Raw genomic sequence first — 26,863 nt, 5'->3', positions numbered from 1 at the left:
TTTATTTAATATTAGACTTGCGAGCCTCACGAACAGAGCTCACTAAACTCGATTAACAAACAAGCCTATATATATAGGGCTCGAATTCGACTCAAAGCTTGATTCAAACCAAGCCAAGCTCAAATAACTAGTGACCACCCATAATAAGAGCAAATGACAAAAATTTAAAGCATACCAAACGAACCTCACATTCTCAGTTTTCTCATTAGTATGTAAGTCATAAGCTTTCAGTGGGAAACGGAACTACAAGAGGGACGACACAAAATATATTTGAATCTATAAGAGTGTGCCGGTGTGGGGATGCCCATACTTTTGTTTTGGAGATATCTGTGCCACGAAGAAACCAATCTAAAGCTCGTCGAAAGATATTTCTGTTTTACATACAATGGTAGCTATGCGGCAACTGGCAAGTGCAGTTTTTGTGAATGGAACGGGGCTGGGATAGGGAGACACTCCCCATCGGCCATCCCTGTCTCTGCAAAAATTCATATTCCCATCCCCATCCCTGTTGCCGTTGGCGGGGATAAGATTATCCTCATCCCTGTCTCCATGGGATCCTATCCCCACTTTCCATTATTTTTTATGATGTCAATTATTTTATTTTTATTTTTTATTTAAAAATTAAAAATATAATAACTAAAACTTACAATCCTATTAAAAAATCTAAATATATTCCCTCACATTTTTTAAAATATTAATGTACATGCATACATACACAAGTCTATACATGCCTACATACATAGACGAGGATCGGAAAACCCCACAAGGCAGAGATGAAAATTTCCCCCATCCCATCCCCGCGGAGATCGGGGGAGAATAGAGGGAAAATTGTCATCGTTTTTAAGTGGAAATGTGAATTTAGAGAGTTGACGCGATTTTAATTAAGATGCTCTATCATCTAAAATTCAATGAACTTCTCATGGTTAATGCTTGCCAGCGCCACGGAATGAGCACCACGAAGATCTTAAATCAAAATAAGTACAAGATGTAAAATGCCCAGAAAGTCAGAAACACAGTAGTAGCATAAAAACACTTGTTCTTCACATCTTGTGGTTTTGTGATTTGAGGACCTCCACGGGACTAACTCTGGTGAGACTAGCATCCCTCCTTACGGGTATCCAGTATTTATGGGTACCCTGTACCCGGATCATTTAAATGGAGCGGTATCAAGATACTTTAACAAAATTTGGAAGGAATGTAAATGTAACCTTGCATGTGTCTGATGCAATCAGATGAGATGGTACAGACCACAGGATAGAAATAAATATCAGTACCTACTAGTGATCACTGTCATTGAGTGAAGTTAGTGAACTAAAAGATATTTAAAGCTACTTCTGCATGTAAGTTCATTCTTCTCCTAATTTTGTAAGAGATGAGCTTTATTTCAATAGAGACCATTACCCAATTTGCTCCGGCTATCTATGACCTTAGGAATGGTGGATTAGATATGGACTAAACCTTCGGCATTTTCTCACCCGAAGTAGATCAAAACATTAAATTTCAGAATACAAAATGTGAAAATTGCATAAGCACATCTCTGTCAAAACACAACTCTCCTAAAGAAAACTTTGGAAGATTAATTAGTATATATAGTCTTAAGATGATGAATAAAAACAAAAGAATAGAAAATAAAATACAAATCAGATTGCTTAACCTTCAGCTAGTGGTTGTCCTTATGAGTTTATGACTTGCTTCTATCACAACTTCTTCAGCTTTCGACCTCGCAAGCCATTCCAAAATGCATTTGCACTCGCCACCTTCTTACCTGGGAGCTGAACTTCTAACACCTGATTTCAAGCCAGGTATCCTACATCAGCAATAGTTTCATAACAAATCTTCAGCTAAAACCGCTAAACGCATAGAATATACATGACAAAAGAATATCCACTCTTACCTCAAGCGCCGTATCCCCACCACATTGAAACACCAATGCACCTCCAGCAAAAGTGACAATATCTTTGTCATCAACCTGAGTGTTATTGTCTGTACAAACTTTTGTGGTGATAACCTTAAGCTCTAAGATGTTATTCTGATGATCATTTCCATCTAGGATGCAGACTTTGGCTCGGGTGCCTGGCCACCCTGCAAATGCCCGAACCTAAAGAAGTCGATTTTTGTGATGCTGTAGCCAAATTGAGAGGAAGATGAAAGATCATACCTTGTCATGTAAAACCCAAGCTTCTTGATCAAAGGATAGCCATGACTCCTCCGGCATTATCTGCATTTCAAGAAGATCCTTATATTTTTTAACTATTCTAAATCTGTAATCAAACATTAGTGTTATACATAATACCCATTGCCAATAAAATTGAATTGGCACAAACCTTTCTAAGAAAAAGCAATGGTAGGTTATACATTCTTTTCCATTCTCTTACCTAATTCCCGAGTGATAAACTGTGAAACTCTAAATGGTAAACAAGCTTACTACTCAAATCCTTTACATGCTACTATATATGAAGGTATCACACTCACTTTCTGTATGCAGATTTCAAAACATTGGATGGGCATTAGTGTTGGAAATCTAGAGTTTGAATAAGGTCATGTAGCATCTCTATTTTGGGATGATATTTCATTTTCATCAAGTGCCATTCTGGATTGGTCCAAGTCTGAAAATTTACACAATATCTCAAATATGTTTAGTGGATGGATTAGAGTGGCATCAAAATACGTCTCACATGACACAGTTGATGCACAGGTAAACAACTGTATTATCTGGTCATCGAATAGTGCTTTCAATGGATCACATCATGATCCAGATAGGATCCAAGATCCCACCACCTATCAACACAAATTATGTGAACTTTTCCATATAGGTGTCTGTAGATACTAGATACAATTGATCTCATGTTCACGAAAATGTGACAGGTCACAGAAGGAAATGACAAAAATACATGATGGGCTATGTTAGGTGTCATGACTCATGCCATTGGTGAAAAAGGAAATACCTTGGGAGCCAAAGTAGCTTTGGAGTCATCTTGTGCTTGTGCTCTCACACTTGCAGATCCATCTAATATTGAAGGAAGTTCATGGATCAAAAGTTTAGACCCTATAAAATGCAAGATAAGATCCTTTGGTGACCAAAAAAACATGACCAATTCATATTATTCATATAAAATGCAAATTGAGTCCAGACTCCAGACAATATGAGCACAATGATTAAAATCTCCTTTGTAGATTGACTTGATAGTAAAACATAGTTTTTATAAAGGAACTTTCAAAGATTAAATCATAGATGACAAGGAAAACCCAGTAATAGGTATTACAGTTTAAACCATTTGGATCTGAGACAGCTTTCAAAAACTAGCTGAAAAGAAGAGAGAAGAAAAAATAGATAAGATATCAAAAAACAAGGTAATGACCTTACAAAGTATTTATGGGTTATCATGATAAATAATCGGAAGAAGGAATAAACAGAAAAAAGTAGGGGAGATTCAAGGGGACATGTCAATTGTTGTGAGACATAATATGCTAGTGGGCTTAAATGTTTGTATTGGTTAGTTGTGGGTCTGGGCTTTATATGTTATGTGTTTCCTTTATTTTCTCAGCCCACCTATTTAAATCATAATATAAATCTTTTCTGGGCAGAGCATGGGACAATCTGCCACCCCATTTTCAAAACTCCTTTGATTGTTCTATTCTCTCTTCTTCACTCTTCCTCAATGGACTTCGTGGTATCAGAGAAGCTTCTTCTCTTTATTTCTTACTGCTCTTCTCTGTCTTCACGTCCAACCCACGAGAGCTGAAGTTCTAGACTGCTCGTGGACTTCTACAGCACCTGTTCTTCCTCTGGGGATTCCCCTTGGAAGAGAAACCAAGGACACCCTAAGAAGTCTTGTTTATGCCCTGTTAGGGTAAGAAAGGAGCAGTCTATGGACTGCTAGTGAGACCTGAGTTCAGGTTAGGGCTTTGTGGCAAGGGGGAACTAACTGAAAAATCTGTTGCATGGAGAAGTGTAATCTTTCCAGAGGTCTCTACTTCAGTAAAAGAAAATAGTGTGCAACGTGTTGCCTTTCTTGAATCTTGAGGAACTGTTTTTCCTTGAGCTGTTCCTAGTTCTGGGTTTTCTAGAAGGTAAAAAATATTCTCCCTTGCTGTATTTGTTTATTTGATACATTGCTCTTGTGTAGTTGGGTGTGACATTAGGTACCTGCTGTTAAGAATGTCTACAACCAGTGAAGTTTCATCAAAGGAAATGCCCCAAGTCAGGAGAGACTCTTCCTATTTTTGACAGCCCTACCTTTCAAATTACCAACATTAAGTTGGATAAATTCAACCATGCTGAATGGGCCATTTCAGCTAAGCTTGCTATTATCAGTAGAGGAATGCAAGGGCACATTATGGACAGGTCACTGAGCCAAAGGCTGATCAACAGATAAACTTCAAAATCTTGGTGTAGGGAGGATGCCATTGTGATGTCTTGGCTTCTCCAATCTATGACACCCAAGATGGCAAAAAGTCAAGAACAATACAGCATTACAGCACAACATATAAAATATCGGACAGACATCAAAAAACTTATGGACAGAGAGAATTTTGCTTGGGTGGACTGAACAAGGAGAACTCTCTATGGCAACCTACTTTGCAACTCTGGAAGGTCTTTGGGAGGAACTTGATCACCATCTGGTTTTAGACTGGTGGAGCACCAAAGATGAAGAAAATAATGATAAAAAGATTGAGGAAAGCCTGATATTTAAGTTTCTTGCAGGGCTTAATCCCTCCTTTGAGAGCATTCATTCCCAAATCTTAGGGAGGGATGAGTTACCTAATCTGCGGCATGTTTTCTATTTAATCAGAAATGAAGAACTGAGAAGAAAAGAGATGAGAAGTGAAATTCGTTTTTAGCCTACTGAACAATCAGTACTGGTTTCCAGCATTGATAAAGGAAACAAAAATGGTGGCAAAAGGAAAAAGGAATTTACAGGGTTTAAGTAGAAGAGGGAAAATAGCAATGGAATATCATACCTGCAGCTGTGTTCTGATCAATCTAGAGGAAAAAGGAATAATAGAATATGTGAAAACAAACAGAGCGCAGAGGAGGAAGTGCTGAAAAAGATAATGGGGATGATATTTTCTTGTCTGGCCAATCACAATCTTTGCAAAGGAAAGAATCATAACTCTTATTTTGACTTTCAAAACCTTTTTTGTTAACTTTAAAGGCACACTGTATACAGATTTTTTGATAGTTCTCTGTTTCTGATGTAAATCCCCTTTCTACAGTACCTCAGTGTACAGGAGCATCTCATTGTTCCCTTTTGAGTTTCACAGTTTTCAAAAAAATAAAAATCATCTCTACATAATCCTGGTAAAATAACAAGATGTAAAAGGCATGAAGTTAAGGGATTCACATAAGATGCCAATAAATAGTAGAAATGATACCTCGATCAAATAGCAGTGCAAGTAACTCAGGTGCCTGCATGTACATTATCCAACAATGACTATTAAAACAAAATATACCTAGAAAACACATACAGTTTATCAAGGATTTATAAATCAAAACAACAAATAGATTATAATATCTGTGATTCTAAGACAATTTTAGCATTCTAAAGATAGATTTGCAAGGCCCACCCTGACTTGAAATTGGAGTTAAATGTAGAGAGAATCAAGAAAATATTTTGTATTTAGATGTTATTTTTGGTTTCTCTCATAGAGGAAGTTCCAAGGAAGAAGAAATTATCGGATAATAAGCTTATTGGTTGAACTATTGCACAATCTAGTAAGTTAGAAGAATGCTTAAGTGCTATTCTTTATGAATAAATTTTGCAAGGTCTTCAGATCTAGTCACCTAAACAGCACAACATGCAAGTAAACACAGTCACTTCAGGTGGACTTTGCACTTTGGGCATACATACCATACCAGGAGTTATGCAATCTTCTGTCTGGAAAATTTATCTTGACAAAATATAGGTAATAATTCTATTACTGAAAAATGATGTAGGTAATAATTCATCCACCATGCTCCAGAACATGATTTTTGAGAGACAGAGACAGACAGAGAATCCAGGTAGTTGTCTAATAATAGAGTTGAATGGTAGCTTTGCTCAAGGCCATGCTTCATTTTATTCATTTTAAATCTAGATTTTGGGTTACAGAGCTCTATTATCTGATTATTGTTCAGTTTTTTTATCTAGTTATCTACTCTACACATTCAAAATCATTATGCAAATCCTAGAGAGCCTTGACAGGATTAAGGGCACATTCATTATACACCTAGACAGATTCATTTTATAGTTGGTGATCTTGCTAAATCTGGGACTGATAGGACCTTTTTGTATAGTGACAGATCTGTGCCTGATTAGTGTTTCTTTTTTCTTTTTCTTTTTTTTCTTTTTTTTTTGTAGAGGGAAGCTGTCTGCTTATAATATTGTGCATTCTTCTACACCCTCTTTTTTTGGCTCTTTTTTTTTTGGATGAGCAACACAAAAAATTTATTAATTACTTAAAAAAGAAAGAGGTTACAACAAGAGGTTGTGAAATCTGAAAACCCTTTACAGCAACAATGCCCCACCACCCTATTACAATTGAGCCCAATCCTTGCTTAGCTAAACCATTCGCCAAGCCATTAGCTTATCTTCTTACCCATCTTACTTGAATGTTCATGTTTCTAGACAGCTACTTGAAGTGTGAATTCATTTCTATATTGCCCCCTTACCTTTCTTCAACCACCCAACTACTTTTTTTTTATAAGTAACCACTTAACTACTATCTTCGAATCCCCTTCAATAACCAACCTTGTAAACCCCATAACTTTAGCTTTTTGTACTTCAGAAACAGCAACCATTAGTTCTGTCTTAGCTGAAGCACCTTGTTCAATATAATATACACATTCTTCTACATCCTTCTTGCTTAGCTAAACCCCATTCTTCTACATCCTCTTATGTACACACTTCTTCACTTCTAATATAATATACAAAATTACCTTTTCTCAAAAAAAGAGCATTTAGCAGAGCAAGTATTTTGATCTAGATCTTAGTTTGGAGTGAGCTTCCTTCTTAAAATAGTGGGGGAGATCAAACAAAGCTTTATAGAAAAACCTCTATAGGGAACTGCAACTCTCTCTAGAGCTCATATTGATATTTTTTTTGGAAGCCTAGGGCTCAAATTGATTGTTCATTTTGGTTGAATTCAGGAGTGTTCCCAAAAGGCATTTAAGAGGGCTCCAGCTATCTTGAAGAAACTTTTACATGGCTCTAAGCCTGAATTCTTGGATAATATTTTGGCTTAAAATTTTTCAAAAATATTAACTTACAGAGCAACGCTAGGAATATCAGTTTCAATGCTAAAACTACAATAACGCACAATTAGATGTTACAATTTGGCCACCAGTAATACAAGGGCACCTCAAACTGAGAGGCCTAGTCATGCCTATGTCCCCTACTTGAACAAAGTACAGACATTTAGAACTAGGCACCATGCTTCTTATAAAGTGTTGATGATGTTCCAAACTTAAGCCAACAGGAATATTGGCTGTGAACACTATTAGACAAACTTTCATTAGAAAGAAATACCCAGTAGTTCAAAGCAAACCCCTTGTTCACTGGTGGAAGAAATAAGCTATTCTGGGGTCATGATCAGCTAAGGAATTCTAGGGTGGTTCATTGGGTAAAATCCTTGAAGAGTTTCTCATCATTCACAACCAAGGACATTATCAAATAGTGGAAGTAAGTGGCAGGACATCTTTAAAAAAGATCATCATTTGTAGAGAGTGGATGCCAACAGAAAAGGGTTTGTGAAGCTGAACATCGATGGAAGTAGTTTGGGGAATGTGGGGCCATCGGGAGTGGGAGGTCTATTCAGAAATAAGAACGGGCATGTTGTTGCATTATTCTCAGGCCCAGTTGGAGTAGGAGACTCACTAAGGGCTGAGATTATGGCTGTAACAGAGAATGTGCAAATGGGAAAGGAATGTGAATATGAAGAAATTAGTTATTGAAGGTGATTTAAATTTGGTGATAGTGTGGTTGCAGTGTAATTGTGTAAAGAGGTTTCCTTATGGCAATATGGAAATGAAATAAAATAATTCAGGTGACTGACTTGAGAGATTGAAGTGAGAATTAGATGGCTACAGAGGGTTGTCAATAGCATGACAAATGAATTAGCAAAGCAAGGGGTGGGGAGAAATCAAATGTTTTGGGCGCAATTGTAAATAAAAAGGGGGAGAGATAGTAGAAGTCATCTCTCAAAAAAGATTTTGTACATAGGTACAATTGCATTCCATAACTAATAAAATTGAATGGTTACTATCAACAAAAATTAAAAAAAAAAATGTACAGGACCTGGTTGAGGTCAATGTGCATATTCCTGGTGAGCATTGTGTTTTCCAATTACATCTTGCTCAAATTTCCATAAATTAATGCAATTTACATAAACCAAAACTTCAGAAATTTGTATTAAAATCAACAAAAAATTTACATGTAAAAAAATTCAGAACATTAAAAATGTTAATAAAATAATAGAAACCTTTCAAAAGAATTACTGAAAAAAAAACTTTCAAAAGAATTCACCTAAAATAATGAAATTTCAAAAAAAAAGTCTTCTTTGGATCTAGGGTCCGAGGTGGCCAAAACTTCCAAGATTTAAAATTACCTTGCCACTTGTGCCATGAAGCAAGGTAAAATTAGTGCACATAAAGTCACCATCTTTCATATTCCCATAGAAATTAGAAACTTCATCTATCCAGATCCCTCAGGCCTAGTTTCTTAATTTTAATATTTTAAATTTCTTCACAAAATCAATGTCATTAAGATTGGACCAATACCCAGTGTTTGAAAAGCACAAGGTGAGGTGTGTGCCTTTTTGAAGCAAGGCACAAAAAATACAAAAAAAAATGCTAAAAAAACTAATAAACATAATATTAATAAAAATATAAACCTGAATTTTAAAATAAATGTTTTAAAAAACCTTTTATCTAAAATTAAAATACATAAACATAACATGTAAAGCATATTCAAATGAGAATTTAAAAATAAAACCAAACGTATAAAACATTTTTTTTCAAGATAAAAATATAAAACTGAATTTTAAAATAAATGTTTTAAAAAACCTATTATCTAAAATTAAAATACATAAACATAACATGTAAAGCATATTCAAATGAGAATTTAAAAATAAAACCAAACGTATAAAACATTTTTTTCAAGCATGTAAAACCCACAATCTCGTGTTTTCCTCAATTACATTACTTCAAGTAGCTAATGTGATGTAAAACATATTATATTCCTGATTCTACGAGCCGCCTTTGTGCCATGCCCCTCAAGTCCGAGAACTCTCTATTTGCTAATGTTGTTCATTCACTCATCCTACTAAAATATCTTCTTAAAAAGCAATTAAAATTATAAAATCATTATTTTTTTGTGTGAGAACTAAGAATTTAAGACCCTAACACGGACTTATTTGGGCTTGCCTCGAGGGGCGTGGCACGAGGGTCCGGGGGCACCCAACCGAGCCACTAGGTCCAAAAAAAATCAAAAAAGCAAATTTTCAAAAGGCACACGCCTGGGCTGAGGCACAAGGTGCATCAGGTACACCAGGCATGCACCTCGCTTGTGTGCCTAGGCATGCCTTTTAAATCACTACCAATACCAAGTAGACCAAGTACACTGTACTGTGCACTACCAAATGAGAAAATGTCCCATAATGAACATGCCAATATCCCTCTTACCCATACGAACGACACACCTCATAAGCATTTATTAAAATCTATGGCTGTAAAGAAAGAAGAAAAAGGTGCCTTTTTATCTTGAAACAATTACAAACTAACATAACAAAAGGCACAACATTTTCTCTAGATTTGTTCCACATAAACATGAACATATGCAAACCATATTCCCACCCACCACCTGTTTATATTCAACCAAACTTCTAACCATATTAGTTGACTGAAACACTGAAGAACACCACAAAGATTTTGTTGCACCATGGAGAAGGTGAGGTCAATAACCACTGCTGGAGAAGAACCTTAATATACCTTAATACAATCATCTACTTGTAATCTTTCACAGGCAATGACAGGTCCAGCATCCAGTGCACGAATTGTGAACACAAGTGATACTCCTGTTTCTTTAACACCATCCTAATCCATAAAATTAGAACTGATAGTAAAACTCACCACAAGTAAAAAGAATATGAAAAAGGATGGTACAAGTAAGCATCAGAAGAACCTAAAAGGACACTAAACCTGCAAAGCTCTTTGAACAGGAGCAGCACCACGATACAGAGGAAGTATACTTGGATGTATGTTGACTGTCCCTGAGAAAATTAAATTCAAAAAATAAAAGGTTGACTACAACAATTACGCATTCCTTAACTGTTCAGGAGATCTCTTCAAGCTTATGCATAGGAAAAACATGTTGCTAAAAATAATTGTTTGTCTACCAATATAATGCATATTAGTTATTAAAAACATAAAATTAACAAAAGAATGTGAAAAGCATCACCGCCAGTCTGCCACCAAATGCAAGAATAGGAAAAGAGCAACCCCTCAATCTCTTTCCAGAAGGAAAAATGAATAAAATGGAAAATCAAACAACTAACCAAATTTTTTCCATGGATTGTAGAAAATGTAACTGCAAACAAAGAAAAATCAGAGACCTGTAATCATAATTTTGCAGTCCTTTTCCTTTATATTGAATACATTTTACATTGCTATTTGGATAAGACTGATTTCAATGATTAATATAAAATTTAGTAGAAAAATGACTAATTTGGTAAATAATTATTTCCAAGGACTGAATATTGATTGATTGAACCGACATCAATGATTAAGGATGTCAATCAGTAGAGAAGATAGTAAAAACGAGAAAAAGAAATAAAAAGGAGGAAATACTTGACAAGGTCCAGATGAATAGTAAATAAAACACCTTATCCAGTTACCAATCAAAAAAAGGGTTTAGCTCTGTTGAGAATGTAAGGGCATTTATGTCCTTTCATCCTTTTTTTTTGTATTTGGGTGCCTATTCAAGGGCCCATTTGTAATTTTCTTAAAATGTTAAAAAGAAACTTTTCAGGGTGTGAACAGTAACACACCTGAGTTATTCGAAAAACTCTTCTTCCTTTTCTCTTTCTTCTTCTTCTTGAATCTTGACTGCTTTAACTTGGTATCGAAGCATCGAAAGATCAAGGAGAGCATCTGCCACTGGTCGTGACTCACAGATAAACCTGCTGACATCAGTACGCCACCGATTGACGTCAACATCCCGTACAGTCGACGGTGTTCATGTGCGGTTTTGGCACCCTTTGATGTGCCTCATTTTTTAGAGGAATTTTGATATACATTTCATGGAGGTTTGAAGCTTTTTTACATTTTTCTTGGATTTGTTTAGATGAAAATTGGCAAAAATTACAAATTTGGAGTTTAGGGCTTACATGCTAGCATGGTGGGCTGGTTGCTGTTAAACCCACTTGCGTTTGAAGTGTGGTACTTTTCTGAGATTATAGGAAGCAGTCTCAGATTTTTTGGAGCCCTAAATCCTTTGTTGGGAATTTTTTTCTTCCCCTATTTTGCCGCCAGCACCTTCTTTTCTTCTATTTATTGTTGTAGCCCGTGTTTAACCTTCAAGGAAAAGTGTTTGGGTGTTCAGCTAGTGTTAGAAAATTGTGGTGTTGGTGAGAAAAGTGTTTTTAGAGGGGTGGTGATCAATGGACTCACATAAGGATGTGTACATACCTACATATTTCCTCCCGAGAAGTAAAGACAGTGCTGGAGGGAAAATTACTACTATAAAACTAGATGGAACAAATTTTCTTGAATATGGTCTCAATCAGCTAAGCTCACAATCAGAGGAAGAGGTAAGATTGGGTTTATTACCGGTAAGGAAGCTAAGTCGAAGCCTAAAGATCCAAATTATTCCAAATGGGAGCAGGATAATTTGCTGGTTATGTCATGGCTGGTATGCTCTATGTAGCCTCACATTGCCCGCGACTATATGTTCCTTCCAACAACTAAGGACATTTGGGATAGGTTAACTTCAACTTATTCTCAAGCGAAGAACACCACTAGAATCTATCAGTTGTGAAGAGAAGCATGTAATATGCGATAGGGGGAGAAATCAGTGGCCATGTATTTCTCTTCCTTACAATCAGTTTGGGAAGAAATGGATCATTTAGAAGCTTTGGAGTGGAAGGATCCTATTGATGATGAACAATATAGGAAGTGCATTAAAAAAAACCGAGTCTTTGATTTTCTTGCTGGACTAAATGCCGATTATGATTTCACCAAGCAACAGATCCTTAGTGTTGATATTTTGTCACTCTCCACGGCATATTCTTTGGTGCAGAATGAATAGAGTAGGAGGATTGCCATGATGCAAGTTCCTGTCAGTGAGCACACTGCTCTTGTGTCTACAAAACACAAACAGAGTTCTGGTAAACCTGAAGATGTAGTTTTTGAATATTGCAAGAAGCCAAGGCACACCAAGGATAGGTGTTGGGAACTAAATCCCCACCTAAAGCCTGAGAAGTTTAAAACCGGAAAGAAGGTAAATGCTCATGTTGCTACAACTAGTCATGATTCTCAGACTCACATGCTTGAGGGAAATTCTTTTGCTCAAGCGTCTACTCATGACACCTCTGATGTGATGGAAAAATTGAGAGGCATCTTGCTCCATCTTGAAAAGAGTGGGTTGCCTACATCTGCTAGTTCACATACACCTTCTAGTGCATTTGCAAAATCAAGTACTGCACTTGCGTGTCATGCCTCATCCTCTGGCTCTTGGATAATTGACACAGGAGCCAGTGATCATATGATTGGTATGCCTTCCTACTTTACCACGTATAAACTTTTTTCAGGGAAAGGTAAGATTATTGTTGTTGATGGATCTCAGACCCCAATCTCGGGTTTGGGTGAAGTTAAACTTACCAACAACGTTTCCCTGAAATCAGCTCTCCATGTCCCACAACTACATAGAAATCTCTTATCTGTTAGCTCTCTTACAAAGTCTCATAATTGTTCTGCAACATTCTTTCCATCTTATTGTGTCTTCCAGGATTTGAGCATGAGGAAGACGATTGGCAGTGGACATGAAACCGATGGAGTTTATCTTCTTGATTAGTCTCCAAAGTTTGGGCTAATGTGTCAGTCTGAGTCCTGTCATGATGAAAAACTAAGTCAATTGAAATTGTAGCATCACCGCATGTGTCTTTTGGTTCATTTAAGTTTCTGTTTCATAGTCTGTTTGAATCCTTGTCTAGTTTTGGTCTACAATGTGAAGTCTATCAACTATCAAAACAATATGTAACCACATATTTTGCAAGTAACAAGAGAAGTAATGTTGTTTTCCATTTAATACATACTGATGTTTGGAGACCTTATTCTATTCCATGTATGGGTGGTTATAAATATTTTGTTCTCTTTGTTGATGATTACTCGCGGTATACCCGATTGTATTTGATGAAGAACCGAGATGAAGTCCCTTTAATTATAAAAGGCTTTTATTAATATGGTGGAGATACAATTTGAAAAGAAGATTAAGATTATTAGATCTGACAATGCCAAGGAATACTTTGAGAAGAACATACAAACTTTCTTTGAAGAGAAATGAGTAATTCACCAAACTTCATGTCCTTATACCCCCCAACAAAATGGGGTATCAGAGAGGAAAAACAGACATGTGGTTGAAGTTGCCAGGGGATTGTTATTCCAGATGCATGTCTCAACTCGGTTTTGGGGGGATGTTGTACAAACAGTTGTATATCTTATTAACAGACTTCCTTCGCATACCCTTCATCCCCAGTCTTCTCATCAGCTTGAAGTTGCCAGGGGATTGTTATTCCAGATGCATGTCCTAACTCGGTTTTGGGGGGATGTTGTACAAACAGTTGTATATCTTATTAACAGACTTCCTTCGCAGACCCTTCATCCCCAGTCTTCTCATCAACTTCTTTTTCCTGATGAGGTACCTTCCACCTTCCTCCTAAGGTCTTGGGGTGTGTCTGTTTCGTCCATGATATGAGTCCTTCTAGGTTGAAATTTTATCCAAAGTCTATTAAGTGTGTCTTCTTGGGATATTCTTCAATCCAAAAAGGGTATCGTTGTTATGACCCTTGCTCTAGAAAAAGGTATGTAACCAAAGATGTTACGTTCTTTGAGTCTACTCCCTTCTTTTCCTCTTCTCGTCCTTCTCTACAGGGGGAGAATGTTAGTGAAGATCAGACTCCTTTTCTGACCTTGACCTTCCTATTGCAGTTCGTAAAGCAAAAAGGACATGTGCTAAATATCGTATTTCAAATTATGTCTCTTATAATACCTTATCTCCCTCTTATTGTGCCTATATCTCTTCTATTGCTTCTGTTTTTATCCCCCACAGTGTTACTGAGGCAGTGCAGTTCCCTCATTGGAATGATGCTATGAACTAGGAAATGGAGGTGCTTGAGAAAAATCAAACATGGGAAGTTGCTTCTCTTCCAGTGGGCAAAGTTCTTGTTGGGTGTAAGTGGATTTACACAATGAAGCATAAAGTTGATGTTTCAATTGAAAGGTATAAAGCTCGACTAGTGGCAAAAGGGTACACTCAGTCTTACGTCATTGATTATCAAGAACTTTGCTCCAATAGCCAAGATAAACTCAATTCAAGTTAACATGCCTCTTGCTGCCCATTATTCTTGGCCCTTGTATCAAATGGATGTTAAGAATGCATTCCTTAATGGCGACCTTCAGGAAGAAGTTTACGTGGAACTTCCTCCTGGAGTGAACATCCTTGGGAGTGAAGGAAAGGTTTGTCGTTTGAAGAAATCCCTTTATGGCCTTAAACAGTCCCCTAGAGCTTGGTTTGACAAAAAAACAATCTTAAAAAGGCTTTTCTCAATCTCAAGTTGACCATACCTTGTTTATCAGGAGAGCAAATGGAAAAAGTGACTATGTTGATGACATTGTTATCACAGGGGATGATATCTCTGGAATTATGGAATTAAAGTCTTTTCTTGCTACTAAATTTGAAATTAAAGATCTTGGAAATCTTCGGTATTTCCTAGGGATTGAGGTCGCAAGGTCAAAGAGGGGCATTTATATTTCTCAGAGGAAATATGTTCTTGTTCTACTTCAGGAAGTAGGGAAATTGGATTGTAAATCAGCTGAAACTCCAATTGATCCCAATCATAAGTTGGGAGTTGATGATGGAGATGTCCTTCCTAACAAAGCTGTGTATCAAAGACTTGTCGGTCGCCTTCTCTACTTGTGTTTGACTAGACCAGATATATCATATGTTGGTTAGCCAATATATGCATAAGCCTAGATCATCTCATATGCAAGCAGTGAATAGAATACTAGCCTATTTAAAAGGATGTCCAGGAAAAGGGATGTTGTATTCAAATCATGGGCATCTCAAGGTAGAGGCTTATTCTGATGCTGACTGGACAAGTTCTATTGATGATATGCGGTCTACTTCTGGCTATTGTACATCGGTGGGTGGGGTAATGTTGTATCTTCGAGAAGTAAGAAACAATCAGTTGTGGCTCGACCTAGTGCAGATGCAGAGTATAGAGCTATGGCTCATGGAGTTTCCGAACTGTTATGGATGGAGAACTTGTTGACAGAAATGGGAGTGCAGATTGATACTCTAATGATATTATATTGTGATAATCAAGCATCCATAAACATAGCCCACAATCCTGTTCAACATGACCGTACAAAGCATATAGAGGTTGATCGACATTTCATTAGAGAAAGAGTTGCCAGTGGAGAGATTTGCTTACCTTTTGTGAGGTTTGAAGATCAATTGGCCAATTGTCTTACTAAAGGTGTCTCCAAATCAAAGCTTGACAACAATTTGAACAAGTTGGACATGACAAATATCTTTTTTGATAAATGGCATGACAAATGTCTATGCTCAGCTTGAGGGGGAGTGTTGAGAATGTAAGGGCATTTATGTCCTTGGTTCTTTTCTTGTATTTGGGCACCTATTCAAGGGCCAAGTTGTAATTTTCTTAAAATGTTAAAAAGAAACTCTTCAAGGTGTGAATGGTAACACACCTGAGTTATTAGAAAAGCTCTTCTTCTTCCTTTTCTTCTTCTCGAATCTCGACTGCTTTAACTAGCTCAATAGCCTATATCCATGAGAAAGAGCTATAGTGATCCCACTATCATATAGAATAGAGAAATCCAAACTCAAATATACCCCTTCAGTTGTACCTCTCTCTCAAAAGACTCCAAGAATACACAAATAGAAAGTCATACCAAAAAGAACATATAAACCCAAATAGCAGAAAAAAGAGAGTTGATTCAAAAGGTAGTAAGGTACAACTAAAAACTGATACATTATGCCACAAACATCCCTAAACAACTGTCACATTTACATAATCCAACTTGCATTTTTAACACCCTACCTTACAGAAACTAAGGTACACCATGCCCAACATATATTTATACAAGAGAAAGTATGCTCAACCCCACCCAAGATATGATTACATAACACCTTAGCACCAAGGTTCAAAGTATCGACACAGGCCGATACGCCATATTGGTGCTTTTTTTTATGTTTTATTTATTTATTTTCAAAACCAATTCAGAGGAGTCAGTTTAAGTCCCAGATACCCTCTGAACCATGGTCTAACCCGATATCCTGTAGGGGTGTATCGGAAAGCCATCGGCACGATACGTATCAGTCAATACGGGCTGACACGTGTCGATACTTTGAACCTTGCTTAGCACTGGAGATCCTCAGAAACAATATCTAGTACTCTATACTTGCACATGATGATATGCTTGCAATTCCAAGTATACCAATTCTCAAATTGCCTCCTGGGTAACCATGTCAATAGTGAATTTTATGGCTATGCAGCCTGTGTCAAATATGAGACAGCACAACCAAAATTTTAATATATTAAAAATAGATTTTATAAGTACAACAAAACCTTAAGAGAAAAAATGAGGGAAAACAAGGAATTGCATCCAAAAATTCTCATTTTTTAATTATATAGCTATGTTTCTCCACCTAGAGATTTAGGGGATGAGTCACTACATCATGGGAATTATGCTATCACCAGCTATTTGGTACATTGCCTGCAATCACTTGCATAAGAACCTATATTGCAAAGCTTACATAATGTCCAGAAACACAAAATTGCACCTAGTAATAGATGTTCCATATATCCATTTTTCATGAAATACTCAAGAGTATTATTATGCCGCAGGATAACATTCCTTAAGAATACATTTTATCAAGATGTGATTTAATTCAAGTGATAAATAAGGAGACTAACATGGATACAGAAATAAGAAATATTTTAGAATTATTCCATGGAGTGATAAGCACACTAAAATAGCTTGTAGTTACCAGTGCTGCAGAGATTGCAATAGATCATTTGAACCACAAGAAAACTAAATATTCTAGATTAAAAAAGATGTAGAAATATGTAAATCATGATGCATTTCCTACTAATAGTCAAGCAGAAAATATAGCAGAAAGGAGAAATGAAATCTCAAGTTCTAAATTCCACACTTCATTTCATGGATATCATAGCAACAAATTATGACTCACCAAATGATGGAATCTTGAGAAACTTGCTAGGTAAAATATTCCCATATGCTGCTGTAATGCAAAGCTCTGGCTGCAATGCTTTCAGATTGGACAAGAATGTTTCCTGCAATAGAATGGCATTAAGTGCTCTTCATTTATGTATTTCATGCACAATATGGAAAACTATAACTGCACTGGAATAAGCAACAACACAAACACAGATATATAGTAAACTTATCCTTTTTTTATGAAAGTAAGTATAATTTGTATTAAGTATCAAAAAAAGTGTGTACCAGACAAATCACCACATATAATTAAAAGAACAGGAAGAAAAATATTACATATGTCTGTGTATATGACTAATTTCTATATCAAACTGTATAACCGCACTCAAACTACACCATGCAAATTCACAATATAAAGCTTCCGAGGAGAAAAAATGTCATTTTTCATCAGATGCAAACATATCATAACATGAGAAACTACAGACAGAACCATAACCATAACAGTGTTCAACAGAAGTATTAGACAGAAAAGTAACAATAGGCATGACATCATCATTGGAGTTAAATTTGTGCCCATGCATAGAGATTGGACCAAACTAACAAAGGCACAAGGGGAATTGTTGGTTCTTCCCATCATCTGTTTTTTCTCTAAATGACGATTTAGCATGATATGTAGTATATAAAATAAACTTGAACCACGGATAACAATAAAGGCAATAAAGATTCAACTGCCAGACAAAACAATTTATAATGCTTAAGATGTAGATGCATAGTGCTGAGGTTCTATAATACTTGGATAAATGAGTATTAGACCACCAGAATGAATAATATGCATCCAACAGTATGGGAAAGGTTTTTCTCAAGGAACAAATAACTATCTAAATGTCAACCATAGGTGGAAATGAGAACAAATTGAAGTCAAAATAAGTTCCATTCCCTGTCTAAAAATACTCCATAACATCAGCAACTCCCATTACCTCTCCAGCTCGTTCAGGGGTGAAAATGAGATCCGATGGGAAACCTCTATCCAGAGCTCGCTGTGCAACTGGGGAAGGCATCACCTTTCTACCTCTATCTCTTCCAGAAGGTGGCTGAGTAACAACTGCTGCAACCTAAACTTAATCAATTAATAATCCATTTTGTACTTTTCACACTGTGTGTGCTCATCTATCACTTAAGTTTCACTTACAAAATAGTTACTTTCTTACAAATACAGTATTGCTACTTGTTTCAAAAGATTTAATTATGCAAACCACCAAATTAAGAAAAGCAACCTCCACTAACAACTTAATGAACATCAGATCACCTGCAATGGCAACTTCCTCTAGTATTACTACTATACAAAAAGCAAAATGCCTATAATGACAATTTCTGTTAGCATAACTAATCTATGGATATCAGATTGCTTGCAATAATTAGAGCATAAGAGTTTATAGAAATTTGAAAGCTATTAATGGTTTTTCTATGCTTTTAATGGATTGGTAACATCTAAAACTTTACGAGAAATGCTCATATTTCTATGCCTTTAATGGTTTTTCTTACAATTAGCAACCTTCGCTAGTACAACAATACTATGAAAATCAAATTACAATCACGAAAGTAACAGAGTTAATAGAAATTAGAAAGCCATAAGAACTGGAGACATCTAAGAACTTAAAAAAAATCATAAAATTATACGCTTTCACAGTTTTTCGGAAAAAACCATAATCAATTTTCCAGAAAACGCTCTGAACCCAAGTACTCAAAAATATTGAGAATGAAAGTTGGAGAAAATCCTTTTATCCTTTCATCAAAGAGGAGGCAGCAATGGAATTGACAATTGAGTACCTGAAACATGGAACCCGGAGATGAAGATGCATCAAGAAGAGCTTCGAGAACAGATGCAGAGACCTGAAATGCAGCCGTTAAAAGTCGGGGACTGAAGAGAGAGAGAGAGAGAGAGAGAGAGAGAGAGAGAGAGAGAGGATTGCTATAAGCCTATACCTGTGGAGAACCCATGAAGACAAGCTGCTTCTTGCGGGTTGTGGGGTTAATGGCTGAAGAAGCTACACTGTAACAGCAAAACCGCCGAAGAGTCATCGCTGAATGCATCTTCATCAACTGCTTTACCGTTCCTGGTAGCTTCGTGTTTTTGGTTTATCTTCTGCCCATCGACACACACGAATATAAGGCTTTAGGCCACCACAACCGTCCCTTAAAAATCAAAAAGGGCTGAGATCTCTTTCTTGCCTTGTAGCCTGTTGGAATGTCAGTGGGTCGAGTCGGGTTGGTTTGATCTAGTTTTTGGATCAGGTTCGTTTTGGAGTCTACACTTACGTTCACCAAACCAAACGGGTTGGTTCAGTATGGGTTTGGCTCAATTCATAACCAATTCAAGTACAGCCGACCTGTCAATACAATTATGCTCAACCAAGGCTACATTTACAAAAAAATTCAAATGTTGCAATCCTATTCCCAACCCAAATATGTCTCAAATCTATCCGGGAGTAAATAACCATTGATGGGATGAGTGAGGCAGGCAGGTTCGATATCTCATTTTATTTATTCAGTTCAGACTCGGGGCTTGTTCATTTCTTCTTAACTCTTATCTCTTAAGAGAAATCTTTTAACTTTAAAAGAAAATTCATTAATCTTTTCCTCTTATCTCTTATCTTTTGAAGTGTAATCATACAATTTTTTTTTTGTTTTCCAATGATACTCCCAAAAAGACAAACAAAAACTCTCATATATTGGGTCAAAATAGATATTTGATAATTTTCAAAATTCATAACATCATCTACATTCTAAGTTCAGAGGAAAGAAAAGTTCACCAATACCAATATACCTAATATAATTATTGCACTTTCAAATGTCAGAGTTTAAAGCAAACAAACAAACCCTCAGAAATATGTATTCGATATTAATAATGCTCATAAATATGGAGTTGTGTATTTGCACTTGCAAGAGAGATAGATGAATAGAGTGGAAATTGGAAAGTGAAAAATAATAATAATAAGCGAATTGGATTTTTTGTAGGGAGATCCTGACATAGAGCCAAAATGACTGCAATATACAATAAAAATATCAACTAGCATGGGAGTGTGACATTGTCTCATGCCATTATTTTGGCTTGTGGTCATTCAAACCATCCAAGATAGTAGGGATGTAAATGCATCAAATCAAATTGGATATGGTTAGATGTGAATTTGATTTGTTTATATTGGAATTCAAATCAGATCTTATCCATTGGATTTATATCATATTTGAATTGCAATTGGATATTGAATGTATAGATAAGATTGAGATATTAGATGTTATTATTTACTAATAAATATGAATAAAAAATTGACTTTTTTTTAAATAGAATGAAAAATGATTTGAGAGTTCGCTTGGTTTGTAGTCGGAATCTAAATCCTTTGGAATTAGAATGATCTATTCCTATAGTTTGTTTGGTTTAAACAGAAATGAGTATGAGAATTGAAATCAGCATAAATGAGATTCCGTTCCTAAGAGGGGCAAGAATAGCCATTCCCTCAAATGGGGGAAACGCCATTCTAGCAAGAATGAAAATGGGATTTCAATTCTGCCCAACCAAATAGTTGGAATCGATATAACCAATTCCAATTCTGATTCTGGACCCCTATTCTTGCAAATCAAATGGGGCCTGATATGATATTCAAATGGGGGAAACGCCATTCTAGCAAGAATGAAAATGGGATTTCAATTCTGCCCAACCAAATAGTTGGAATCGATATAACCAATTCCAATTCTGATTCTGGACCCCTATTCTTGCAAACCAAATGGGGCCTGATATGATATTCCATCATTCCGTGAACAAAATGAATTGAAAGTAAATTTGAAAAGTTAGCAAATTAATAAAAATGCAACCTTCAAACCAACTTTTATCAGATGGGATATCGTGTTGGATCAGATAGGGTGGATCTGTATTTCGAACCTTTGATCAAGTTATAAGCGAATTGAATTTGAATCACCCTTAATGGGTTAGCGCAAACCAAACCTGACTTGACTTCGTGGATATCATTCTTCTGCAAATGCAAATGGTACTTGTTATACAGGAAATGGCAATCTGATCAGGAATAGGAAAGTTAAGAAAAGCTGCTCTGGTTCTATGTAAATGGTTTCAAGTAGCATTGCCACGGATGAAGCAAGATGTGGTAGAAGTCCTCAAAACAAGCAAGTCTGGAAGTAGACCTTCCATTTACTGTCAGCACTCAGCCGTTACTATTTTCTGGCTGCTTTTATAAAAGCATCCGGTGCAACTTGGAATTGCACATATGAACATGTATAATTTTGACCTGCATGTATTAATACATTAATATGTTATTAAATTGTTGATTAGCAATTACAGAATTATATAGTTTTAATCTCTTTTTTTTGTATTTATCAAAATGATATTTTAAACCTTACACAAGTTTTTAATCTCAATTATAAAAGATAGCAGATCCTCCTACCCCCCAAACGATATGATGTAATCTTGCCGAAGTAACCCCCACAGTCAAACTCCCCCTACAAGCACGAGAGCAGGCAAACTAGCTAAATAAACAAATAAATGAAATAATGAAGAACATGTACCCAATCGTAACTCTGATCCATATATAATCGAAAACTATGTTGATAGAAGAATGAGTTGATCAAAACAACAAAACCTAACCATCCATAAAAGAGAGAACTAGTCCCACTTCTGTTTTATATAATAATAGAAAAAAATGCCAAACTACAAAATTGTTCAAATAGAAACAGCCTCTACTGGAACGAACCCCCCCAAAACCTGCACCACCGCAAATGCTTTGGCATTGCAAAACAAAACTCACAGCCTCCTTCCTCTTCTACCACCCTTTCTGCGAGTGCTGTCGGTGGGAATTGGAGTCACATCCTCTGAAAAGAGGAAAAAAAAAGTGTCAACTTTATCATATTATGAGAATATGATACATAAATTAAAACAAGGACATTCAAAATGGATAAACAATGTGATTTAAATGAAAAAACGCATCTGGAATGCCACGGAATCAGTGCACGCCAACAAGAAAAAAAGGACACTTCACACTTCTACAAGATAGCTACAAGACTACCAAAGTTACCAATCAAAAATAATACCAGCAATGTTATGCATAGAAGCACTGGGTAAACCATTACCCAATCCAAATAAATAAGAAGCTCTGGAAGAACAGGGAGAAGACAAAAGGTTTAGATTCATGAGAAATAATCCAGATGCATGTAATTTGACTGAGGGCAGGTACTCGTTAGAGACTTAAGAATGTGATGACGAAAGGGGAGAGGATTCCTGTAGCCAACCCCTGATGGTTGGGATAAAATTTTGATGGCTGAATATGCTTACAACCAAATTAACACAGAAGTTTACCTAAAGAAATCAAGAAACAAACATGGGCATGTACAACATACAACAGTGAAGTAAAAATTGAAGAATCTATATGATACCTAGATGAATTGATTATAAACGGGATAGCTAAATCTTATGGTTATATGGTATATATTGAAAGCCAAATTAAAAGGTGTATATTTTACCAATGCGACCAATTTTCATTCCAGACCGAGCAAGGGCTCTAAGTGCAGACTGGGCACCAGGACCAGGTGTTTTTGTCTTGTTCCCACCAGTAGCACGAAGCTTGATATGCAGAGCAGTAATACCAAGCTCCTAAAAAGAAAGGAAGACAAAGAGGTCAATTTTTTGCGAAGATAAGAGAAGCAAAAAGGTGTACAATTTAGAGAGAAAATATCACTTGGAAGAAAAATAAGCATCAATCAATTGAAAAAGTAATGAACTATCATTAATTTCTTTAGCTTTGAGCATCCCCATTGCAAGTGGTTACATATGGAACATTAAAAGAAATATAGTTAACCAGATAGAGAAATAAAACACATACTTTGCACCGCTGTGCAACATCTTGGGCTGCAAGCATGGCTGCATATGGTGAAGACTCATCCCTGTCAGCTTTGACTTTCATACCTCCTGCATGAAGAAAGTCAAGTCTTTCAAATTACATTTAGAAGTTGATGACAGGATATAAGGCAAATAAATGTAACTATATCCATCAAAAAAGGCAGTACCACATGGAACAATAATAACTGATTGTGTCGCTTCACGCTTCGTTTAAAGTCAAAGTTGCACAGTACCGGAACATCAACTAAAACCTAAGCTTCTAGGCAAAGTACCATTAACAGTAAGGTTCATATTTACAGAGGACAAAATGCATATCACATTCACATATCAAATCTCATAGGTTCCATTGCACACATTTTAAAACTTCACCAAGAACTCATCAACTCCTAAAGACTAGTGTTTCTCTTGTAGATTCCCAAATTGGCTAATCTTTCAGCATGTGACAATTCTTCCACGAGTGAACAATGCATCATGTGAACATGTTAAGATGCCATATCACCCCAAATAATAGATAAACTAAAATATATGACTCCTAACTCATAATTAATTTCAACAGTCAAATACTCTATAGCAAGAATAATCAGTGGAATTCATTCATGATGGACTAACCGTTGAATGGACTCTCACAAATCGATGGGAAGTGTACATGTCAGACTGACATGACACATTGAACTCCAGCACTATAATTTCTTGAAGGACACTTCTCCTTTCTTATCCAACATAAACAAGCAGCTAATGTACACAATGCATGGCATTTTTCCTCTAATTTTTATCAACAAGGATAATCTTCTACATAGTAAGATTCAACAAAATATGGATTAAACATATTTTAAATTTTTAAATTAAATATGCATTAAATGTTTTCATCCAATAACTCAATTCTACGTTGAACCATTTACGAATATAAATTATTTGACACAAAGCAACTCAAATTCAATGGCATCAGTTGCATCAGTACCCTGCACATGCATCATAACTAAACATGCTACAAGCATAAAAGCACACATTGGCATCCAGCAGTCCCACACTAGGCCAATACTTTTCAGAATTTATTTCATTCCACATTTGAATATATTTGTTCAACAATTAACCTAATGCAATAGTTCTATTCTAATGGTGTGATCTATGGAGGCTATTATGCAGGAAAGATGTGAACAGAAATGTTTCACAATAACTTGTTTTCCAGTCTTGTAGCATATGGAATAAGGGTACCAAACTATATTTTCAGGAAAATTTTGCAATCTAATATGTGGCATAAAAATGCCTAAAACAAAAAAAAATTATATGGTTATATGCTAATAATAAATGAGCATGCACAAATAACAGTTTATATGTGTGTGCATAGAAAGACAATCATCCAATGTGAAGCAAACTATTTGACACCCGCAAGATCAATCAAGAGCAAGGCAAATGCATAAGCCACTAGTTCCTGGGAGCACTCACAATAAGACTGACCATGTACTATAGCAACACTTGTTTCCTCACCTTTTAAAGGAGATAAACACATACAGGTAATCCCGCATAGAGGAAAATATCATAATCCATTAATCCACCAAAATTTTTTCCCTGGGGAATACCTAAGTCTGCCAAAAGGAAACTGTTTTGGTATGTGCTACTATAGTTAATACAAGGAAATGGGGTATAATTTATCTAACACTGTGTGATTAGGATTTAGCTTCAGAGACTTAGATGCTGTAGTAGCTTAAGACAACAAAAAATCAGAAAACTTAAGATAGAATTTTCACTTAATGTTCCCATTAAAATTAGGGTACCCAAACAAAAATCATACCAGTAATCCGGACAATGGTTTCTCGCCCTGACAAATCAGTCACATGCTGCAGAACAGGTAGAAAACTCATATGATCAGACCAAAGAAACATGTATTGCACTAACAATATGAATGCATCAGCACTTACAATGAATGTGTCATTAAATGATGCAAAAATGTGGGCCACACCGAACACATTCTCCCCCTCTCGGACTGTAGGTCCAAGTGTCACATTCTCCTCCTTGGGTTCCCTGACCTTCCTCCTTGACTGCAGAACCGCATCACCATGAACATAAAACAATGGATGTCAGTCGATTTTCGAATTTCATTTTTGCTACTGTAAAGAAGCAAAAACAGGAGAAACTGTACATGAATCCGCTTAAACATTGTACTCATGGCATTCATGCTCATGCTGTTTTATCAAAGAGTGCACCTTGGGCTACAAAATTCAGAGTAATCTAATCAAAACATTCAAAACAATACCCCAGGTGTGTCGAAAACATTAACCTCAAAATCATGAAAATGCAGAGAGAGAAAATCATTCTAACTAATAATGTTCAGATGTAATTTACATTAGATTCCAAATAAATCGAAGGAAATTCAAACGCGAAGACTGTAAAGCGTGAGAGTGGTAAATAAAAACAACAATTCACAATGAAACAACTTCAGATATCCCCCCATAAGACAGATAAAAATAATAAGAAATTGGTGGTCAATCATTCCTTCCGCAAATAAATTAGGGGCCTCTACCAGAACCCTAAGACAATAAACTGCTGATCAAAATCATAAAAACCGATCTTAACATGCTGAATAAGAAGGATTCGTTAGGGAAGCAAAATAGACGAGCTGTATAGATAATTCAACATCTATACTAGACCAGATTTGCTGAGCTAAAACAAGCATTTGAACTATAGCATTCTATAAAAACAGATTTTCTTTCAGATGTGGGAAATGTTACAGGGTGCACCTGGAAGATTTAGATGTTTCCGCATCTAGCTTCATGTTTACGATTAGGTGCACAAAACGATTGAACAACAAAAATACAAAGCTATAAGAGACCAAGGGATACTAAAGAAAAGATCTGAAGCACCAATGCAAGATTGGCTTACCATGGCTGAATACGTCCGAGAGTTGGAGATACGAGAATTAGGGTTTTGACTGCTATCTTCCCAGCCCTAACAGGAAGAGAAAGATAACGCTTTAAACGATTATTTATACGGGAATGAGTTAGGGTTTAGGGTTATCATCTAAAACCCCCTTCATTTATTTTCATTTCCCTTAAATATACCGTAGCTTTTTAAATCTTCCATATACTCCCCGACAGATATCATTTATTCTTTGAAACTTACCTTCCGTCCTGGCCGTAAAAGAAATTGTGCACGTAATTAAAACTTTAGGGATTTTTGGACCCAATCCCCTTCAGACTTAAATTTAAGGCCCAAAAAAATAATAATAATAATAAATAAGGCTGTATTAAGAACACAGCCTAAGCCCTAAGGCCCTAAAGGGCGCAAGTCCGGGCTGCGTTACCTTGGGTTGAGGTCAACCCTAACCTAACCCCAGTTGTTGAACCCCAACTCTAAAATTTCGGCTTGGGTTAAGATTAAATTGGGTTTAAGTTGGGATCGGATTGCCACATTTATGATTTATCTATTTCTTTAGTCAAATGTACTTATTTTATTAGACTATACGGGCTCATGTTAATTCAATATTATCTTTTCTACACAAGCATGCCCTAAAT

General features: G+C 36.2%; 2 protein-coding genes and 1 long non-coding RNA gene across 8 annotated transcripts; all 3 read right to left on the bottom strand.

The window, feature by feature from the left end:
- Window positions 1-1,448: 1,448 nt before the first annotated feature.
- Window positions 1,449-19,658, bottom strand: PDE194 (formyltransferase). Of its 4 annotated transcripts, none has more exons than XM_088978985.1 (11): window positions 19,439-19,658; window positions 19,283-19,345; window positions 18,433-18,567; window positions 17,472-17,574; window positions 10,178-10,248; window positions 9,968-10,072; window positions 5,377-5,410; window positions 2,946-3,046; window positions 2,159-2,218; window positions 1,895-2,098; window positions 1,449-1,807 (listed from the first exon to the last, which is right to left on the bottom strand). In XM_088978985.1, exons 1-11 carry the CDS (start codon window positions 19,550-19,552, stop codon window positions 1,781-1,783), a joined length of 1,017 nt encoding a protein of 338 aa, XP_088835111.1. In that variant the 5' UTR covers window positions 19,553-19,658; the 3' UTR covers window positions 1,449-1,780. The 4 variants fall into 4 exon arrangements, with proteins under 4 accessions (XP_088835111.1, XP_088835109.1, XP_088835112.1 ...); XM_088978983.1 differs by having other exon boundaries at window positions 1,449-1,787; XM_088978986.1 differs by having other exon boundaries at window positions 2,946-3,007.
- Window positions 19,659-21,412: 1,754 nt separating this feature from the next.
- Window positions 21,413-21,972, bottom strand: LOC148863801 (uncharacterized). Its single transcript, XR_016110102.1, has 2 exons — window positions 21,863-21,972; window positions 21,413-21,750 (listed from the first exon to the last, which is right to left on the bottom strand). It is a non-coding gene; the product is annotated as an uncharacterized LOC148863801 (long non-coding RNA).
- A 52-nt stretch (window positions 21,973-22,024) lies between these two features.
- On the bottom strand, window positions 22,025-26,304 carry LOC148863800 (small ribosomal subunit protein uS11z). Of its 3 annotated transcripts, XM_088978980.1 has the most exons (8): window positions 26,232-26,304; window positions 26,090-26,118; window positions 25,492-25,561; window positions 25,271-25,390; window positions 25,144-25,189; window positions 23,338-23,423; window positions 22,979-23,108; window positions 22,025-22,330 (listed from the first exon to the last, which is right to left on the bottom strand). In XM_088978980.1, exons 3-8 carry the CDS (start codon window positions 25,531-25,533, stop codon window positions 22,263-22,265), a joined length of 492 nt encoding a protein of 163 aa, XP_088835106.1. In that variant the 5' UTR covers window positions 25,534-25,561; window positions 26,090-26,118; window positions 26,232-26,304; the 3' UTR covers window positions 22,025-22,262. The 3 variants fall into 3 exon arrangements, with proteins under 3 accessions (XP_088835106.1, XP_088835105.1, XP_088835107.1); XM_088978979.1 differs by lacking the exon at window positions 26,090-26,118; XM_088978981.1 differs by lacking the exons at window positions 25,492-25,561; window positions 26,090-26,118.
- Between the last annotated feature and the right edge of the window lie 559 nt (window positions 26,305-26,863).

This window comes from Nelumbo lutea, chromosome 3 (assembly GCF_056320005.1).
Source record: "Nelumbo lutea isolate HS-2025 chromosome 3, American lotus-T2T, whole genome shotgun sequence".
Lineage (NCBI taxonomy): Eukaryota > Viridiplantae > Streptophyta > Magnoliopsida > Proteales > Nelumbonaceae > Nelumbo > Nelumbo lutea.
This window is presented reverse-complemented; position numbering and strand designations above follow the sequence as displayed.

What these genes read in the sequence shown, in the direction of transcription:
- PDE194 (XM_088978983.1), bottom strand. Translation starts at nt 19,552, where the DNA reads ATGAAGATGCATTCAGCGATGACTCTTCGGCGGTTTTGCTGTTACAGT. An exon ending in CTGTTCAAAGAGCTTTGCAG is followed by an intron (nt 10,073 to 10,177) that starts GTTTAGTGTCCT and finishes TTTATGGATTAG; the next exon opens with GATGGTGTTAAAGAAACAGG. An exon ending in TGCACTGCTATTTGATCGAG is followed by an intron (nt 3,047 to 5,376) that starts GTATCATTTCTA and finishes TGCATTTTATAG; the next exon opens with GGTCTAAACTTTTGATCCAT.
- LOC148863800 (XM_088978980.1), bottom strand. Translation starts at nt 25,533, where the DNA reads ATGAGCATGAATGCCATGAGTACAATGTTTAAGCGGATTCAT. An exon ending in AACCATTGTCCGGATTACTG is followed by an intron (nt 23,424 to 25,143) that starts GTATGATTTTTG and finishes TTCTTCATGCAG; the next exon opens with GAGGTATGAAAGTCAAAGCT. An exon ending in ATGTTGCACAGCGGTGCAAA is followed by an intron (nt 23,109 to 23,337) that starts GTATGTGTTTTA and finishes CTTTCTTTTTAG; the next exon opens with GAGCTTGGTATTACTGCTCT.